The following is a 14,417-nucleotide window of genomic DNA, read 5'->3' as shown; positions in this document are numbered from 1 at the left end:
AGCCGTGGAGCCGAGGAGGGAAGGGGAGAGAGGAGGAGAGAGGAAGCAGGGGGAGGGAGGGAGGGAGCTAGGAGCCAGAATGGGGGGGTGCCTTGGCAGAGTTAACTCCTTCAGTGCTGGCAGGAACCCGGATAATGGGAAAGGAGATACAAGCAGTAGGAGAGAGGCTCTGAGGTAAACATGGAGACCTAGCCAGCCACCAGAGATGACAGCAAAGACAATGAGGCTGGATTTCATTTCGTAGAGGAGGCAGCACCCATATTGGGCTGGGAGCACCCATGGTTATTTAAATATTGAAGGGAGCCCATGGTAGGGGATAAGGTGTGAGGAAGGGGCTAGCAGGAGGGAATCCCTGGGGGTCTAGTTGTCCCTCAGGCTACTCAGGAGGAAGCCTGAAAAGTAATTATGCTCTGGACTCTTTAGTGCCTGAAATTGGGGCAGGCAAAGAGAAGGGGTTAGAAAGAGGGAGAAGGGACTATGGAGGGGAGTATTCTCAGTGCCCCCAAGTCCCTGGGCCACTGACTCAGGATCTTGTCACCAGGGCCCCCAAGCCTCAGTTTAATATCAGTAAGACTTTGCTCACCCCTCTAGCCCTGCCTGCTTCCTCAGGAAGTTAGGCACTCACCCCCTCCTCCTTACCTGACTCTCTGAGATGGATGCCTCGTAATAGTCCAGGATGTCTGTCACAGGAAGAGAACTGAGTTACCCTCCCCCACCCCAGGCTTTTCAGTCAGATCACCCTTGCCACCATCGCTGCTGTCGGTCTGGTACGGGAGGAGCTCTTCTGGTCCATGCTAATGGGGAGCATCATCATGGGCAGGACCCTCCATGGGACTCCAGCTTGGACCGAATGATTTCCAGGCTCCCAACCAGACCCGAAGTTCAGTGCAGGCACTCACAGTCCCAGGCCAGCTCCTTCCACCACTGCCCCACAGTAAATTGGGCTACTCACCCAGCAAGGCCTGGAAGAGGTCACTGTGCAACACTGTGAGAAGAGGGGGTGCCCACCGCAATAGTGGGGGAGCAAGGAGCCAGAGGGCTGACCTGGGAGCTAGTGAAATGCAAGTGAAGGAGGACAGGGACAGGGAAGAGACAAACAGACACACTGTCACTTCATCTTCCCCAGCCTTTGTCCTCTTACCCCAGGCCTTATGGAAAGGTTCAGGGAGAAGGATTGCTGAATCCCAGCACCCCACTTTGCTCCCATGCCTCCCCTGCACAAGGACCCCTGTTTTTCACCTCTTGGTCTCTGGGACATCTCTCTCTTCTCTCACTTTAATCTTCCTAATCCGCCGGGATTGGAGTTGAGCTGCCTTCTCCCCACCCAATTCCACCTGTTAGTAAAGTAGGCAGTCTCTGAACTGACCAGTTGTCCCATTCTTTCTCAGGTCTCCCAGCACCACCACCACTTTGCTCCACAACCTGGCCTCCTGGCCCCAAAGCAGCATAACGAAGTCACACTTTCCTGAGGTGCCAGGGAAGAGGATCTCGTCCCAGGAGCTCAAAAAGTAAGGAAGCCGAGCCCAGCTCTCTTTCCTCCTGGGCCTGACCCCAGTGGGAATTGCAGAAAGAGGGGTATAAATTGCTTGGGACTTCTTGACCCCAGGGTAGAGAAGCGGGGGTAGAGGGTGGACCATAAGCATTCCTACAGTTGTCTCAGGCCTGGGAAGAAGTCATCTTCCCAGAGGTTTAGCCTGGGCACAGGGTCTCTAGAAGGAACAGAGGGGAGAGAGAGAGAGACAGATGTTCCACAAGGGCTCAGAGGCTTTAAAGGAGAAGCGGTAAGCCCAAGGGTCCTTCTTACTGTGACACTGTAGTGGTTTCAAGGGTTAGCGGTACCTCCTAGGTCTCAGGAGAGCACACCTGGAACACTCACACCCCAGCTTGAGTCCTGCCTGCCATTGTGCCCTCCTTTTGTGTGGGTGGAGACAGACTTCATAAGGAACCCCAAAGAGTCGTCTTTCCATGGCTCTAACTTTGGCATCTACCTTTACACTCCTCTTCTGCCTTCTCCCTTCTAAACTTCCCTTGGGAAGTACTCTCTTCAGTCTACCTCCATCCCTCTGACTGCAGTCTTCTAAGCTCCTCCCTCTTCCGTCTCATTCTATTCCATCACCCCTTCAGAAGACTAGACTCTATTTGGGACAAGCAGGATGAAGGTGTTTGGGGGAGACAAAGGACGCTTGGAGATCACTCTAGGTCAGTCAGAATGCAGGGACCGGGGTGCTCGGGAACTACAACTCCCAGCAGCCCCGGCGACCGGAAGCCGCGCCTGCCCGCCGCCCAGTGCATTGTGGAGGATGAGTCAGGGCCGGGGGCACCCAGACTCCGGCAGACTGAACGCCAGAGCTGGGTCGGGGCTCAAGACTGCGGCGGCCGGAACGGCTCGGAGATGCAGGCGACTCGGATAGCCCCAAGTGTGGGGTGGCAGCTGCTGCGGTTGGGGGGCGGAAGGTCTGTATGACAGAAGGGACAGGGGGCAGCGGGCCTGGGAACCGGCAAGAACTGAACGTTCACTCCCCACAGTTCATGGCCCAGTGCGTTCCTGAGGCAGCCCCGACCTGGACCTGCCCGGCGACCCTATGCCAGTGGGGCAGCTCAGGTAAGTGACAGCCACCCTTGGGAAGGGTAACAGGACAACGCGGGGGTCGACTTCCACTTCCAACTCCCCGCCGCCAGCAGGGGTCTCCCTCTTGGTCCCAGTCACCTGCCCACAGCTCTGACGCCGAAAGTAGGGGAAAGGGCAGGCCAGGGTGCCCTGAGGTGAAACTAGGGGAAAGGTCACTGGACCCGCCCCTCCCCCACACGCAGCTCTTGCCTTGTGCCCTCCTTTGGCACATTGAAAGCTCCCTTTCAGGCTCGCTAACCATCCCATTCCCCAGGCGGTTTTGGAAAAGTCAGAGTCCCTCCCTGATGCTTCGACCAGGGATAAACAGGCCAAGGCGGTACGTAGCCCTGACACCGGGCGGATAAAGGCGGTACGTAGCCCTGAGACCGGGTGAATCTAAGCCGAGGACAGACTCATCCCAGCCAGCGCCCTGAAACCTCCTTCTCCTTGCCCAGGAATCTAAGTCCTTTGCTGTGGGGATGTTCAAGGGCCAGCTCATCACCGAGCAGGTGTTCCCATATCCAGCCGGTAAGGGAAGGGGCAGTCAGAGCTGGGTGGGGACAGGCTGGTTTCCTATAATCGCTTTGCCTGACTGGCTTCCCACTGCCACCCCCGCAGTGCTCAACGAGGAGCAAACACAGATTCTCAAAGAGCTGGTGGGACCTGTATCCCGTTTCTTCAAGGTGAGGAATGACTGGGACTTAGTCCTGGTGGGGTGGAGACGTTAAGGAGCTTAAAAGGAGTCTGGATGTGGGATTCTGTGCCTTTCCCAGGAGGTGAACGATGCTGCCAAGAATGACTCTTTGGAGGCGGTGGAAGAGACCACTTTGCAGGGCCTCAAGGAGCTGGGGGCCTTTGGTCTGCAAGTGCCCAGTGAGCTGGGTGGTGTGGGCCTATGCAACACTCAGGTGAGGGAAACCTCACCACTTCCCCACCGGGCACTTCCCTACTTCCCATACTCCAGCTTGGCAAATTCAGCTCCTTCCTCATCCTTAAAGCTAAGACCTTTCTCAAGCACCTGCCCTGGGGGCTTGTGAGGTGAATGTTGACTCTTCTTGCAGTGTACACACCCCCCCGCCCAACATCAGAGTCTACATGCAATCCTCCAGGGCCAACAGCCATGGACCTCACCCTGATTCCCAAGTCCTCAAAAAATCTCTTAAGTTGGAGACTGCTTGAGGATAGTAGGAAGTCTTCCTCCTACCAAGACAGAGGACAGGAACCACCATCCTCTGCTGTGCCCTTTTCATTGTCCTGCTCCCTCCATGTGGATGGCCCAGGCCGGGCCCTGCCCTCTTGTCCCCACTCTCCTGCTAAGGGCAGGTGCTATGCAGCCAGTTACAGTCCCAGATGCCTGCTTCCCCTCCAGTATACCCGCATGGTGGAGATCGTGGGCATGCACGACCTTGGAGTGGGCATTACCCTGGGGGCCCATCAGAGCATCGGTTTCAAAGGCATCCTGCTCTTTGGCACAAAGGCCCAGAAAGAAAAATACCTCCCCAAACTGGCATCTGGTGAGGCAACCCTAGGAGACCCAGGGATTGGGGGTGTCCTGGGCTTGGCATAGCTTAGGCCAGCTGGTACTTAGATCACTATGTAGTTGGGCATTTGGGCTGGGGCAGACTCCCGGGAGGCATCACAATATACTGGTTGGGAAATGCAAAAGAAAACTGGATACTGCCAGAGGTGTTAAGGGAGAACTGCCTGGGGGTATAAGGAGGTGGGTTGAGGGGACTTAGGTGTCCACTAGAACTCATGGTAAAGGAGCTTCCTCCCCAACAGGAGAGACTCTGGCAGCTTTCTGTCTAACCGAACCTTCAAGTGGGTCAGATGCAGCCTCCATCCGAACCTCCGCTGTGCCCAGCCCCTGTGGAAAATACTATACCCTCAACGGAAGCAAGATTTGGATCAGGCAATCTGCCTCCCATTTCTCCCCCTCTGCCCAATTTCAGGCCCTACTGTTTGTTCCCAGTCCTCCATGCCCTGACTGTCCCCTCATTCTTTCACAGTAATGGGGGCCTGGCAGACATCTTCACAGTCTTTGCCAAGACACCAATTACAGATCCAGCCACAGGGGCAGTGAAGGAGAAGATCACAGCTTTTGTGGTGGAGAGGAACTTCGGGGGTGTTACTAAGTGAGTGGATTTGGGGGATGGGGCAAGAGGTAGGACCAAGGGGCAGTACTGGGCAGAGGATTGTTACAGGTCATCCTAGGGATGTGTGCAGAAGCCAAAATAGTAGGTAGCATGTAACCTTTGAGATTAATATGTATGGAACTCATCCAAAGCGTTGGCTCCAATAACCAAGTCCAACACACAGTAGCAGGACAAAGCCAAGCCTCCTCAGTTCTCAGGGCACCTGGAGAAGTGTTGCCTGTACCCTCTTACAGTCTGGGAGTTGTAGTTACTCCCTAGTGCATAGGAATGAAAGCAGTTTTTTCCCCCAGTGATAACCTGTCAAACACACCTCTGCTTTCCCACCCTGCCCTGCCACAGTGGGCCCCCTGAGAAGAAAATGGGCATCAAGGCCTCAAACACAGCAGAAGTGATCTTTGATGGAGTACGAGTGCCATCGGAGAATGTGCTGGGTGAGGTTGGGAGTGGCTTCAAGGTCGCCATGCACATCCTCAACAATGGAAGGTTTGGCATGGCTGCAGCCCTTGCAGGCACCATGAGAGGCATTATTGCTAAAGCGGTGAGTGCCCTGCCTGAGTCCCAAATAGGAGTCACGTTGGCTCCCTTTTCTGTATGTCCCTGTTCCCTTGTAGGTGCTCCCTACACTAGAGATCCCTCCCCCACCAGCAGCGCCATACCTGCTTGCTAGCTTAGGTCTCCTTTCAGCATGGACTGAACTCTTGGTTGTGTCCAGTGCCTGTTCCTCTAGCTCAAGCCCAGCCCCCTCTCCTGAGACAGCTAAACCACAGTGAACCATAGTGAGGCACACGTGCTCTCTTCCAGGTGGATCATGCTGCTAATCGTACCCAGTTTGGAGAGAAAATTCACAACTTTGGGCTGATCCAGGAGAAGCTTGCCCGGATGGTTATGCTGCAGTATGTGACTGAGGTGAGGGCCTCCCAAGACCCTCTCTCTGGAGCTCTGTGGTTTACTTCCCAGTCGGTCAGACTACAACCCCCAGCAGCACCTGGGGCAGTGGGTCTCCAGCTTTACACCAATGCCCTAGGGGATGCGGGGAGGCATAGTCAACTCAGCTTCTGCAGGAGGAAAGTGATGTTGTTCTGACGAGGTGCTTCCCAGAGGTACTAGTTGATTCTACTCCCCACCCCTTACCTTCACCCCTTTCAAGGAGCCAAATGCCTGGAATCCCCTGATGAACTGACTCAGGACCAAATATTTAGAGGTGCCCAACCTGACCAGAGCGAGAAGGTGAATAGAAGGGCCTGTGGAGCTAGGTTAGATCTGGTCTTAGAGATCTGGCAGCTCAGGCTGAATCTCATGCAGCCTTTTTCAATTTTCTTCCAATGTCCCAATGATGCAACCTCAGTCCATGGCTTACATGGTGAGTGCCAACATGGACCAGGGATCCACGGACTTCCAGATAGAGGCCGCTATCAGCAAAATCTTTGGCTCGGTGAGGTCCTAGGCATGCTGGGAAGGAGAGTCCAGTTTGGGAGATCTGCTTCAAAACCAGTCTCTTCTGGTTCTTTGTCCTTAGGAGGCAGCCTGGAATGTGACAGATGAGTGTATTCAAATCATGGGAGGCATGGGCTTCATGAAGGTACACGGTGGTCCAATGTACAGGGCCTCTGCTCGGCCAGAAGTGGGTAAGCACATATCAGCAGGATCTTATACTCCGTCTCCCCCTGTGGTAGGAGCCTGGCATAGAACGTGTGCTTCGAGATATTCGCGTCTTCCGCATCTTCGAGGGAACTAACGACATTCTCCGGCTGTTTGTGGCTCTGCAGGGCTGTATGGTAAGTAGGAGGAGAAGTGGGAGAGTGGAGGAGAAGAGAGTGAGTCCTGACTGTTAGACTCTCTTCCCCCACAGGACAAAGGAAAAGAGCTCTCTGGGCTTGGTAGTGCTCTAAAGAACCCCTTTGGGAATGCTGGCCTCCTGTTAGGAGAAGCAGGCAAACAGCTGAGGCGGTAAGCTTAGGGGCCAGGGTTAGGGGAGGGCAGGGTGGTGTATGGCAACTAACCAGGCATTCTTTCCCTCAGGCGGGCAGGGCTAGGCAGTGGCCTAAGTCTCAGTGGAATTGTCCACCCAGAGTTAAGTCGGAGTGGTGAGCTGGTAAGCAATCAAGGGCTGGAGAGAGCCTGCATCAAGAGCTGCTGGGGGTGGCCCTCTGAGTCCTATGTACCTTCCCCATCTTTTCAGGCAGTGCAGGCTCTGGAACAGTTTGCCACTGTGGTGGAGGCCAAGCTGATAAAACACAAAAAGGGGATTGTCAGTGAGTGAACTCTACCCCATTACTGCCCCCCCTTTACTCTCCCTCCAACTAACACTCCCTACCCCCATCTCATCTACCTGACAGATGAACAGTTTGTGCTGCAGCGTCTGGCAGATGGGGCCATCGACCTCTATGCCATGGTGGTGGTTCTGTCCAGGTGAGGAGGCAGTGTGGGAGGCCTGAGCCACAGGGGATCCTGGGCTAGGGTCACAGCCCAGATTTATTTTATTTTCCTGTTTCCCACCAGGGCCTCACGATCTCTGAGTGAGGGCCACCCCACAGCCCAGCATGAGAAAATGCTTTGTGACACCTGGTGTATTGAGGTGAGACTCAGGGCTCCCAGGTAGGGGTTGGGAGGTGGGGGCTCAAGGCACAGGCCTGAGCCCCTCCTTCCTCCGCCCCAGGCTGCAGCCCGGATCCGGGAGAACATGGCTGCTCTGCAGTCTGACCCTCAGCAGCAGGAGCTCTTCCGTAACTTCAAAAGCATCTCCCAGGCCTTGGTGGAGCGGGGTGGCGTGGTCACCAGCAACCCACTTGGCTTCTGAATACTCCCAACCAGGGTTGGCCCGGTTATGTGCCTTCTCTCAAGCCAAAGCCAAGACTCCTTTCCCGGGGGCCCTGGTTTGCCCTGAAAGGGGCCTGGCGTTCCCAGGACCGTGTCTGCTTTCGTGCCTGCTCTTAAGAGCATTTACTGCCTCACAAATAATAAAGTTTCTGACAAGCCATGCTGTGCTACTGTCTCAATTCTTTCCCTCCACTGTCTGCCTCCCTCCCAAAGAAAGGAGCCAGAGGCGTGGGGAGTTGGCCTCTATTGCTTTATTTGGTGTTTTATACAAGTGACTAAAATAAATAGAGTAACAAAGGCAGCTACATGGCCCCAAATACCCCAGCTTCCCTGGACTGCTGTCTAGAGTACCCCACCCCCTTCCTCCTCCCAGGGTACCACTGACCACCTCCCACCCTGTGGAGGGCAGAGCTTACTGGCCAACTAGAGGAGGAGGTCACATTCTGGGGTTAGAAGAAGGGGCTCAGAAAATGAGGATTCTTCATATAAAAGAAAAAATGTCTAGTAAAAAAATAGTCCCAAAAAGGTTAGAAAGTCTATTTTAACCCCCAAAAAGGCTTATAAAAAAACAAGGCTAAAAATTAAACCAAAGGTCCCTTGCCTACCCCTGAGGAAAGGGGAAGGAATCAGGCACTGCTGGTCAGAGTCACAGTGGCAACAGCCTCACAGTAGGCAGCAGCCGGCAGGCTGAGGCAAGGCACTGCAAGGAATAAGGAGCACACGACTGAGGAGATACCCAGTCACAGAACAGGAGCACCGAGCGCCCCACGGTGGGTACTACATAACATCCACAAAGAACTCACTGGGATTGCCCATGGCCATGTGGAAGCTTTGGCGGCTGGCTGTTAGTTCTGGGGGCACAGAGCCCAGGTCTCTGACTGGAGGAGCCCCTGGGGGCTGCACTGCTGGAGGGACAGGAGGTGGGGGGGGAGGCATCATGACCACCATCATCGGGTTATAGGGGAGGGCCATGCCAGGGGGTGGTCCATAGGGATGGAGCCCTGGATGGGCTCGGAGGTTGGGAGCACCTCCAGTGGAGCCCCTGGATGGGGGAGGGCCCCCATCACCAGTCCCACCAGGTTCCCCGCCACGCTGAAGGCTGCCCCCTCGACTGGAGGGCTCAGACTCACTGCCACTGCCGGATTTAGACTCAGGGGCCCGCTCCTCAGGCCTCCCTGTGCGCCCCGCCCCCCCATCACTTCGTGTGGAACCACTGCTCCGGCTGCCTGTAGGGGGAGAGGGAAGGTGCCAACTGAGCCCTTGCCCAGGCTCCTCTGGCTGCCCCAGCCCCTGGTTCCCCTCTGATCCATCCTGAGACCTCTAGTATGGATATCTGGGAATGACTTACCCTCACTGTGCTGGCTGCTGGCACTGCCCCCACCATAGGTATAGGATGAAAGTTCATGGTAGGGTGGTGGCTGGGGGCTGTAGGGGTGTGGGGCTGGGTACTGGTAGGAGAAGGTGGGCAGCAGAGGCCAGGGGGTGGCTCCAGGCAGAGGAGCCAGGGTGTCCTGGTCCGAAGCCCCACTGGAGCCATCGTTGTCATTCAGAGATAGGTTGACTAGGTCTGGAAAGGAAGGGAGGAAATAAGAAGTCACTGCTTCAAGAGGCCAGGGCCCCAAGACACTGAAGGGAAAACTGGGAAACATTTCCCGAGACCCACCCATAATGGGAGTTAAAACAGGTCACAAGGGCCTCTTGACAGAAAATTCCCTATCTACTTCTGCCCTCAGGACAGGCACACAGCTAGAGCGACCATTTGCCTGTCTGTTTTAATACCACTTTCCTCAGCAAACAATGCCCTGAACCTGGTACATGGCTTTTAGAACAGCACATCAGTGGACGCCAACCCCCTCCAGCTCAACCATCCATGGTAGCCCTGGCTGCAATTTCTGGGCTAGGTTTGGGATTGGAAAGTCACTCTTAAGCATTAGGGCAAGGGAACTCACAACTCTCACAGCCACCACTGAGGTCTCCGAAGACATAATAGCACTGCTCAGAGAAGGTGATCTTGTTTACGGTGTGTCGGATCAGGCCTGCTTTCAGCAGCCCACTGGCATACTTGCGGGCCTCCCGCCGTTCAGGAAAGCCCTCCACGTGATGGTAGAGCCAGTCAACTACGTCTGAGCCTGGGAGCATCCACAGTAAAAAAAGGACTCAGATTCTCCTCCCAATTTCTGCTCTCACTCCTGCCTATGCCATTCTCAGCTTTAGTTGCCTCCTCCTCCCTTCCCGTGTCCTCTGCCAGGCCCCAGCCATACCCAGAAAGGCATTAGGGATGGTGATCTTGAGCCACATACGGTCCCGGACTTCCAGCCCAGATTCTGGAGCTGCCATGGCCTTGGTCACAGATGCCATATCCGTATGGATGGAAAGACTCCGGCCCTCGCAGCCTGGCAAAGAAGACAACGGGCATCAGGTAGGAACCACTTCCACAGGAAAGGCGGGTTACATCACTGCTGGATAGCCATCTCAGAAAGTGCTAAGGGCTCACCATCAGGCAAAGAAGATCCAGATGTAATAGTGCTCATGGACGAGGAGCCTGGATAGGCTGGGAAGGTGCCAGTCAGTGCAGCGGAGTGTGACACCCAGGCAGCAGGGTCAATTGGCTGGATGGGCTCATCTGGGACATAGAAGGCACCAAGATAACCACTTCTCAGTCCCAGAAAGCCAGTCCTGTCCTTTCCTAACTCAGATTCCTGTTCTACCTCTGTCTGGACCCTCTTCCAGCCATTCCCCATAGCCCAGAAGCCCAGGTCCAGCCTCCCTCCCACTCTCAGCTTCAGGCCCATCCTAAGCATCACTCACTTCGGGGGAGGGTGAAATAGGCCTGGGGAGAGGGATCCCAGCACTTGGCCACAGTCAGCACGATGGGGCTGTAGGGAAGAGAAGGTCAGTCAAGGGGGTGAGGAAGAAGAGAACTCAAGAGGGAAGAGGCCTGGAACAAGAATGGATTAAGAGGCAGAAAGAAGCTGGGCATGGTGGCTCACGCCTGTAATCCCAGCACTTTGGGAGGCAGAGATGAGAGAATTGCATGAGTCCAAGGGTTCAAGACCAACCTGGGCAACTTGGCAAGACTTTGTTTCTACAATAAAGCAAAAAATTAAGCCGGGCTCAGTGGCTCAGCCTGTAATCCCGCGCTTTGGGAAGCTGAGGTGAGTGGATTGCCTGAGCCCGCAGGTTCGAGACCCGCCTGGGCAACTTGGTGAGACCTCATCTCCACAATAAATCAAAAAATTAGCTGGGCGTGGTAGAGCGTGCCGGTAGTTCCAGCTACTTGGAAGGCTGAGGCAGAAAGATCGCTGGAGCCCAGCAGGTCGAGGCTGCGGTGGCCGGGAGCGTGCTGCTGCACTCCAGTCTGAGCGACAGAGTGAGACTCCAACACAAAAAAAAAAAATTAGCTGGGCATGGAGGCAGCTACTGGTTCCAGCTACTTGGAAGGCTGAGGTGGAAGGATCACCTGAGCCCAGGAGATAGAGGCTGCAGTGGCTGTGAGTGTGCCACTGCACTCCAGCCTGGATCAGAGTGAAACTCCGACAAAAAAAAAAAAAAGGCAGAAAGGAGAGAAGGAAGAGCACATACATGGGCCAAAGAAGGTGACGGTGGAAGGCTCCACAATGTGGATGACTCACCAGCACAGATAACTCTCAGAAACATACTGCTGAGTGAAACAAAGAGAGTACACGCTGTACAATTCCATTCACAGCAAGTTCAAAAACAGGTAAAACTAAACCCTGTTGTTCAAGGATACAGACATGGGTGATAACACTATGAAGTGAAGCAATGATTTTCTCTTTCATAGTGACGACCAAGGAAGTAAGGAGAGTGATTACCCCTAGGGGGAGTGAGGAGGTTGGGAAATGAAAGGGACATTTTGTGGGGAGGGTTCCAGGGTATCAGCAAATCTATTTGATGATCTAAGTGGTGGTGTTGTGGGCACTGACTCTAGAATTTTTCTCATTACACGTTTTTGTTCCATGTCCTTTGAATGTTGTATCTCACAACTTAGTAAAATTGCAAAACAAAAGCAAAAACACAGGGGGCTGAGAACCCGAGACCAGCTCAGACTCACCCAGGCTTGTGCACAATGTCTCTCAGTACCCGCACGGCATCATCATTGCTCATGTTCTCAAAGTTCATGTCATTCACCTGCAAGTGATGGCAGTGGGTCAGGGGCAGAGGAGGAGAGTATGAGAGCTCCTATCCAAGGCGCCATAGTGGCCCTGCCCCAGCACACCTGCAAAAGCATGTCCCCTGGCTCAATGCGTCCATCTGCCGCCACAGCCCCACCCTTCATGATGGACCCGATGTAGATGCCTCCATCTCCCCGCTCATTGCTTTGGCCCACAATGGAGATGCCCAGGAAGTTGTACTTCTCTGTGGAGAGAGTCCATGTGAGGAGGGGAAACCTGAGCCACATAATCCCCTGGAGCCCTAGAGACCAGGACCTCCCCATTCCCCCCAGCCTCAGGCTCCCTCCATACCCATGTTGAGTGTGACTGTGATGATGTTGAGAGACATTGTGGAATCTGTGACACTGCTGAAGGATGAGGTCTGTGGTAAGAAAAGAAAAAAAGCTGGAATGTCCTTCAATAGCCTGGGATTCTGTGTCCTGGTACCACCTAAACCAAGGACCATGCCCCTACTTCTCCAAGCCCCAGTTGTCCCATGGGAACCCCCTCACCCTCTCCAGGCGGGGTGGCCGCTGTTTCCTCCGTCGCCGGTGGCGCTTGAGGAGGCGGGAAGCACTGCTCTGCTCTGTGGAGCTGCTAAACCTGACAGGAGGTTGGGAAGGCAAGCACTTAAAAACCAAAGTGGCCAAGGGGCTAAGAGAAAGAACGAGCAGATTGAATGAAGGAGGGAAGGGGGGGCTGGAAGCCTTAGGGAGAGGAGTGTGGAGTCATACCTGCTCATGGTGTCATCCTCGTCAGAGTCTCCCAGGCTAGTACTCTCTAGCTCGCTGGTCATGAGCGTAGAAGAGCTTTCGTACCCCGCCAGGTGGCGCTCCACCCTTGAAGGGACACCAGGCCTGTGGCCCCCAGCTGCATAAGAACAGGGAGCTCAGGAACCCAGCCTCCCAATCCCCACCCCTACCAAGGATGAGTTCTCAGCCCTTTCCAGCCCCCAGGCCGGCCCCTCACCGCCATGCTCACTGCTGTCTCTCCTGCGAGGCCTCTCCCGCCTCAGTGACACTACTGACTCGGTTTCCGTCTCAGGCGCCAGATTCTCATGGCTACTGGACACATTAGGGCTAGATGGGTAGAGATGGTTTCCAACCCACATCAGAAGAGGGCTCCAAATCCTCAGCCTCTCCTCCTCATCTCCCTGCCCCGAACTCAAGAATCCCAAGGACTCACTGGAAGGACGGAGGCCTTGAGTCCCCAATGCCACTGGTCCTCTCGGGTGGCAAAGGGGGCAAAGGTGGGGGTGGAGGTGCCAGTTCTGTCCGAGGCTCATGGGCTGGAGGAGCCAACTCCGGTTGGGGATTATCTGATGACACTAGCTAGAAGGATGCAAATGGTAAAAAAAAGTGGCTCAACTGGAAGGTGAAGTATAAGAGATGGCAGTAAAGGAAAGGATCAGAAGGGGACAGAGACCAAGAGCACCTGGAGAAAAGCCAAAAATGCTCCAAAGAAAGCCCTCTAAACAGGTAAGGAGGCAAAGAACTGGGGCCTCCAATGCCTGGCAGGGAGAGGGCCACAGAAACAGACTGAGGCCTGGAGAACCTTGGCAACACTGAAGGGACTAGGCCCTCAGAGTCAGAACCTCTTACCCAGGATACCACCCTTCCGTTGAAGCAGGGGAGGCGGGCATTGTCATCTGAAATTTCTTCCTTCACCACCCTGAGAGACAAGATAGAGATCAGTGAGCTGGACTAGCCACCCCCAACCCCTTCAAAGTTTCTCCCAGTCTTCATCCAGCTCAAAGATACTGACTTTCTCCTGTCTTGTCCAGGTCCTCTTCTCTTACATTAGAACAACTCACTCTGACACCTAAGAATCTCCAAACTCAATTCTCTTTCCTTATTCCCCCTTCTCTCCTCACCTCATCCTCCAAGGCACAATGCTGCTCCAAAGACTTCTTTGAGTCTGATTCAAATCTCCCAGTCCAATTTCAAAGGCAATTCCCAGTGGCTACCCAGCTGCCCAAAATTAGAAGCTATCAAACTTAGGAGCTTTGTTGGTAGCCTCTCCTCAGCCCCACCCCTATTCCTTACACACCTTCCCAAAAAAGGCTCTGGTCCTCATTAAAGTCTCTACTCTTTTTTTTTTTTTGAGTCAGTATCACTCTGTCGCCCAGGCTGGAGTGCAGTGGCACACTCACGGCCACCGCAGCCTCAATCCTTCCGCCTCAGCCATCCAAGTAGCTAGAACTACAGGCGCACGCTACCACAAACAGCTGATTTTTTTTTATTCATTGGAGAGACGAGGTCTCACCAAGCTGTCCAGGCTTGTCTCAAACCCCTGGGCTCAGGCAATCCTCTCACCTCAGCTTCCCAAAGCGCTGGGCCATCACGCCAGCCAAGTTTCTACTCTTATATTTTGCTTTAGTTTTCTCTAATTCACTTCCAGAGAGCTGCCCAAATGTGTTGTTTTTGCCTCCGTAAAAACACCCATTGACCAAACAATAGTACCACTTCATCACCCTTAGAGCTCCCAAGGAGAAGGGAAGCCAGGCTTTCCAGTTCCCTGTGCTCACCTGGCACAAAACTGTACACTAAGCAATCTGCTTGGTCTGACAGATACTAAAGCTCAGCTTTAGGGGTCATCTCTCCCAAGAGTTTCCTGCAGTAGATTGGATTTGTCCCTCCTTTTTTTTTTTTTTTGGGTTGGGGG

At 54.3% G+C, this 14,417-nt stretch overlaps 3 protein-coding genes across 11 annotated transcripts in view; 1 reads left to right on the top strand and 2 right to left on the bottom strand.

Moving 5' to 3' along the window:
* The window catches only part of DLG4 (discs large MAGUK scaffold protein 4), a 27,081-nt gene extending 24,623 nt beyond the window's left edge, over window positions 1-2,458 (bottom strand). The window contains exons 1-3 of one of the 2 annotated variants that reach the window (XM_008060925.2): window positions 1,240-2,458; window positions 953-1,051; window positions 640-680 (exon numbers count right to left, since the gene is read on the bottom strand). In XM_008060925.2, the coding sequence (XP_008059116.2) occupies window positions 640-680; window positions 953-1,051; window positions 1,240-1,258 (159 nt within the window). In that variant the 5' untranslated portion in view covers window positions 1,259-2,458. The remainder of the gene's footprint in view (window positions 1-639; window positions 681-952; window positions 1,052-1,239) is intronic. The other variant, XM_021713863.1, reaches the window with a different exon arrangement.
* Window positions 2,216-7,741, top strand: ACADVL (acyl-CoA dehydrogenase, very long chain). 6 transcript variants are annotated; one of them, XM_008060931.1, is made up of 20 exons: window positions 2,216-2,454; window positions 2,527-2,602; window positions 2,883-2,945; window positions 3,064-3,136; window positions 3,227-3,291; window positions 3,382-3,516; window positions 3,978-4,122; window positions 4,391-4,520; window positions 4,618-4,743; window positions 5,104-5,302; window positions 5,566-5,670; window positions 6,110-6,196; window positions 6,281-6,343; window positions 6,438-6,539; window positions 6,614-6,711; window positions 6,784-6,856; window positions 6,944-7,016; window positions 7,101-7,173; window positions 7,264-7,339; window positions 7,421-7,741. In XM_008060931.1, the coding sequence occupies exons 1-20, from the start codon at window positions 2,393-2,395 to the stop codon at window positions 7,559-7,561; spliced, it is 1,965 nt and encodes a 654-aa protein (XP_008059122.1). In that variant the 5' UTR covers window positions 2,216-2,392; the 3' UTR covers window positions 7,562-7,741. The 6 variants fall into 6 exon arrangements, with proteins under 6 accessions (XP_008059122.1, XP_008059119.1, XP_008059123.1 ...); XM_021713870.1 differs by having other exon boundaries at window positions 2,331-2,454; window positions 2,883-2,978; window positions 6,614-6,708; XM_008060928.1 differs by having other exon boundaries at window positions 6,784-7,016.
* Window positions 7,742-7,814: 73 nt separating this feature from the next.
* Window positions 7,815-14,417, bottom strand: part of DVL2 (dishevelled segment polarity protein 2) — a 9,257-nt gene continuing 2,654 nt past the window's right edge. Inside the window, exons 2-15 of one of the 3 annotated variants that reach the window (XM_021713869.1) lie at window positions 13,355-13,424; window positions 12,939-13,084; window positions 12,694-12,832; window positions 12,488-12,585; window positions 12,266-12,356; window positions 12,066-12,135; window positions 11,819-11,958; window positions 11,654-11,730; window positions 10,390-10,457; window positions 10,039-10,204; window positions 9,843-9,958; window positions 9,543-9,710; window positions 8,930-9,148; window positions 7,815-8,807 (exon numbers count right to left, since the gene is read on the bottom strand). In XM_021713869.1, the coding sequence (XP_021569544.1) occupies window positions 8,359-8,807; window positions 8,930-9,148; window positions 9,543-9,710; window positions 9,843-9,958; window positions 10,039-10,204; window positions 10,390-10,457; window positions 11,654-11,730; window positions 11,819-11,958; window positions 12,066-12,135; window positions 12,266-12,356; window positions 12,488-12,585; window positions 12,694-12,832; window positions 12,939-13,084; window positions 13,355-13,424 (2,017 nt within the window). In that variant the 3' untranslated portion in view covers window positions 7,815-8,358. Of the gene's footprint in view, window positions 8,808-8,929; window positions 9,149-9,530; window positions 9,711-9,842; window positions 9,975-10,038; window positions 10,205-10,389; window positions 10,458-11,653; window positions 11,731-11,818; window positions 11,959-12,065; window positions 12,136-12,265; window positions 12,357-12,487; window positions 12,624-12,693; window positions 12,833-12,938; window positions 13,085-13,354; window positions 13,425-14,417 lie in introns of all 3 variants that reach the window. The other 2 variants (XM_008060922.2, XM_021713868.1) reach the window with 2 other exon arrangements.

This window comes from Carlito syrichta, unplaced genomic scaffold (assembly GCF_000164805.1).
Source record: "Carlito syrichta isolate Samal-C Ts95f unplaced genomic scaffold, Tarsius_syrichta-2.0.1 Scaffold304770, whole genome shotgun sequence".
NCBI classification, from domain to species: Eukaryota; Metazoa; Chordata; class Mammalia; order Primates; family Tarsiidae; genus Carlito; species Carlito syrichta.
Note: the sequence above shows the minus strand (reverse complement) of the source record. Positions and strands in the feature narration are given on the sequence as shown.

Excerpts from the sequence above, each read along its gene's own strand:
- ACADVL (XM_008060927.1), top strand. The coding sequence starts at position 2,393 with ATGCAGGCGACTCGGATAGCCCCAAGTGTGGGGTGGCAGCTGCTGCGG. Across the intron at positions 2,603-2,882 it reads ATGCCAGTGGGGCAGCTCAG|GCGGTTTTGGAAAAGTCAGA; the intron begins GTAAGTGACAGC and ends CCCATTCCCCAG. Across the intron at positions 6,344-6,437 it reads GAGGCATGGGCTTCATGAAG|GAGCCTGGCATAGAACGTGT; the intron begins GTACACGGTGGT and ends CCCCTGTGGTAG.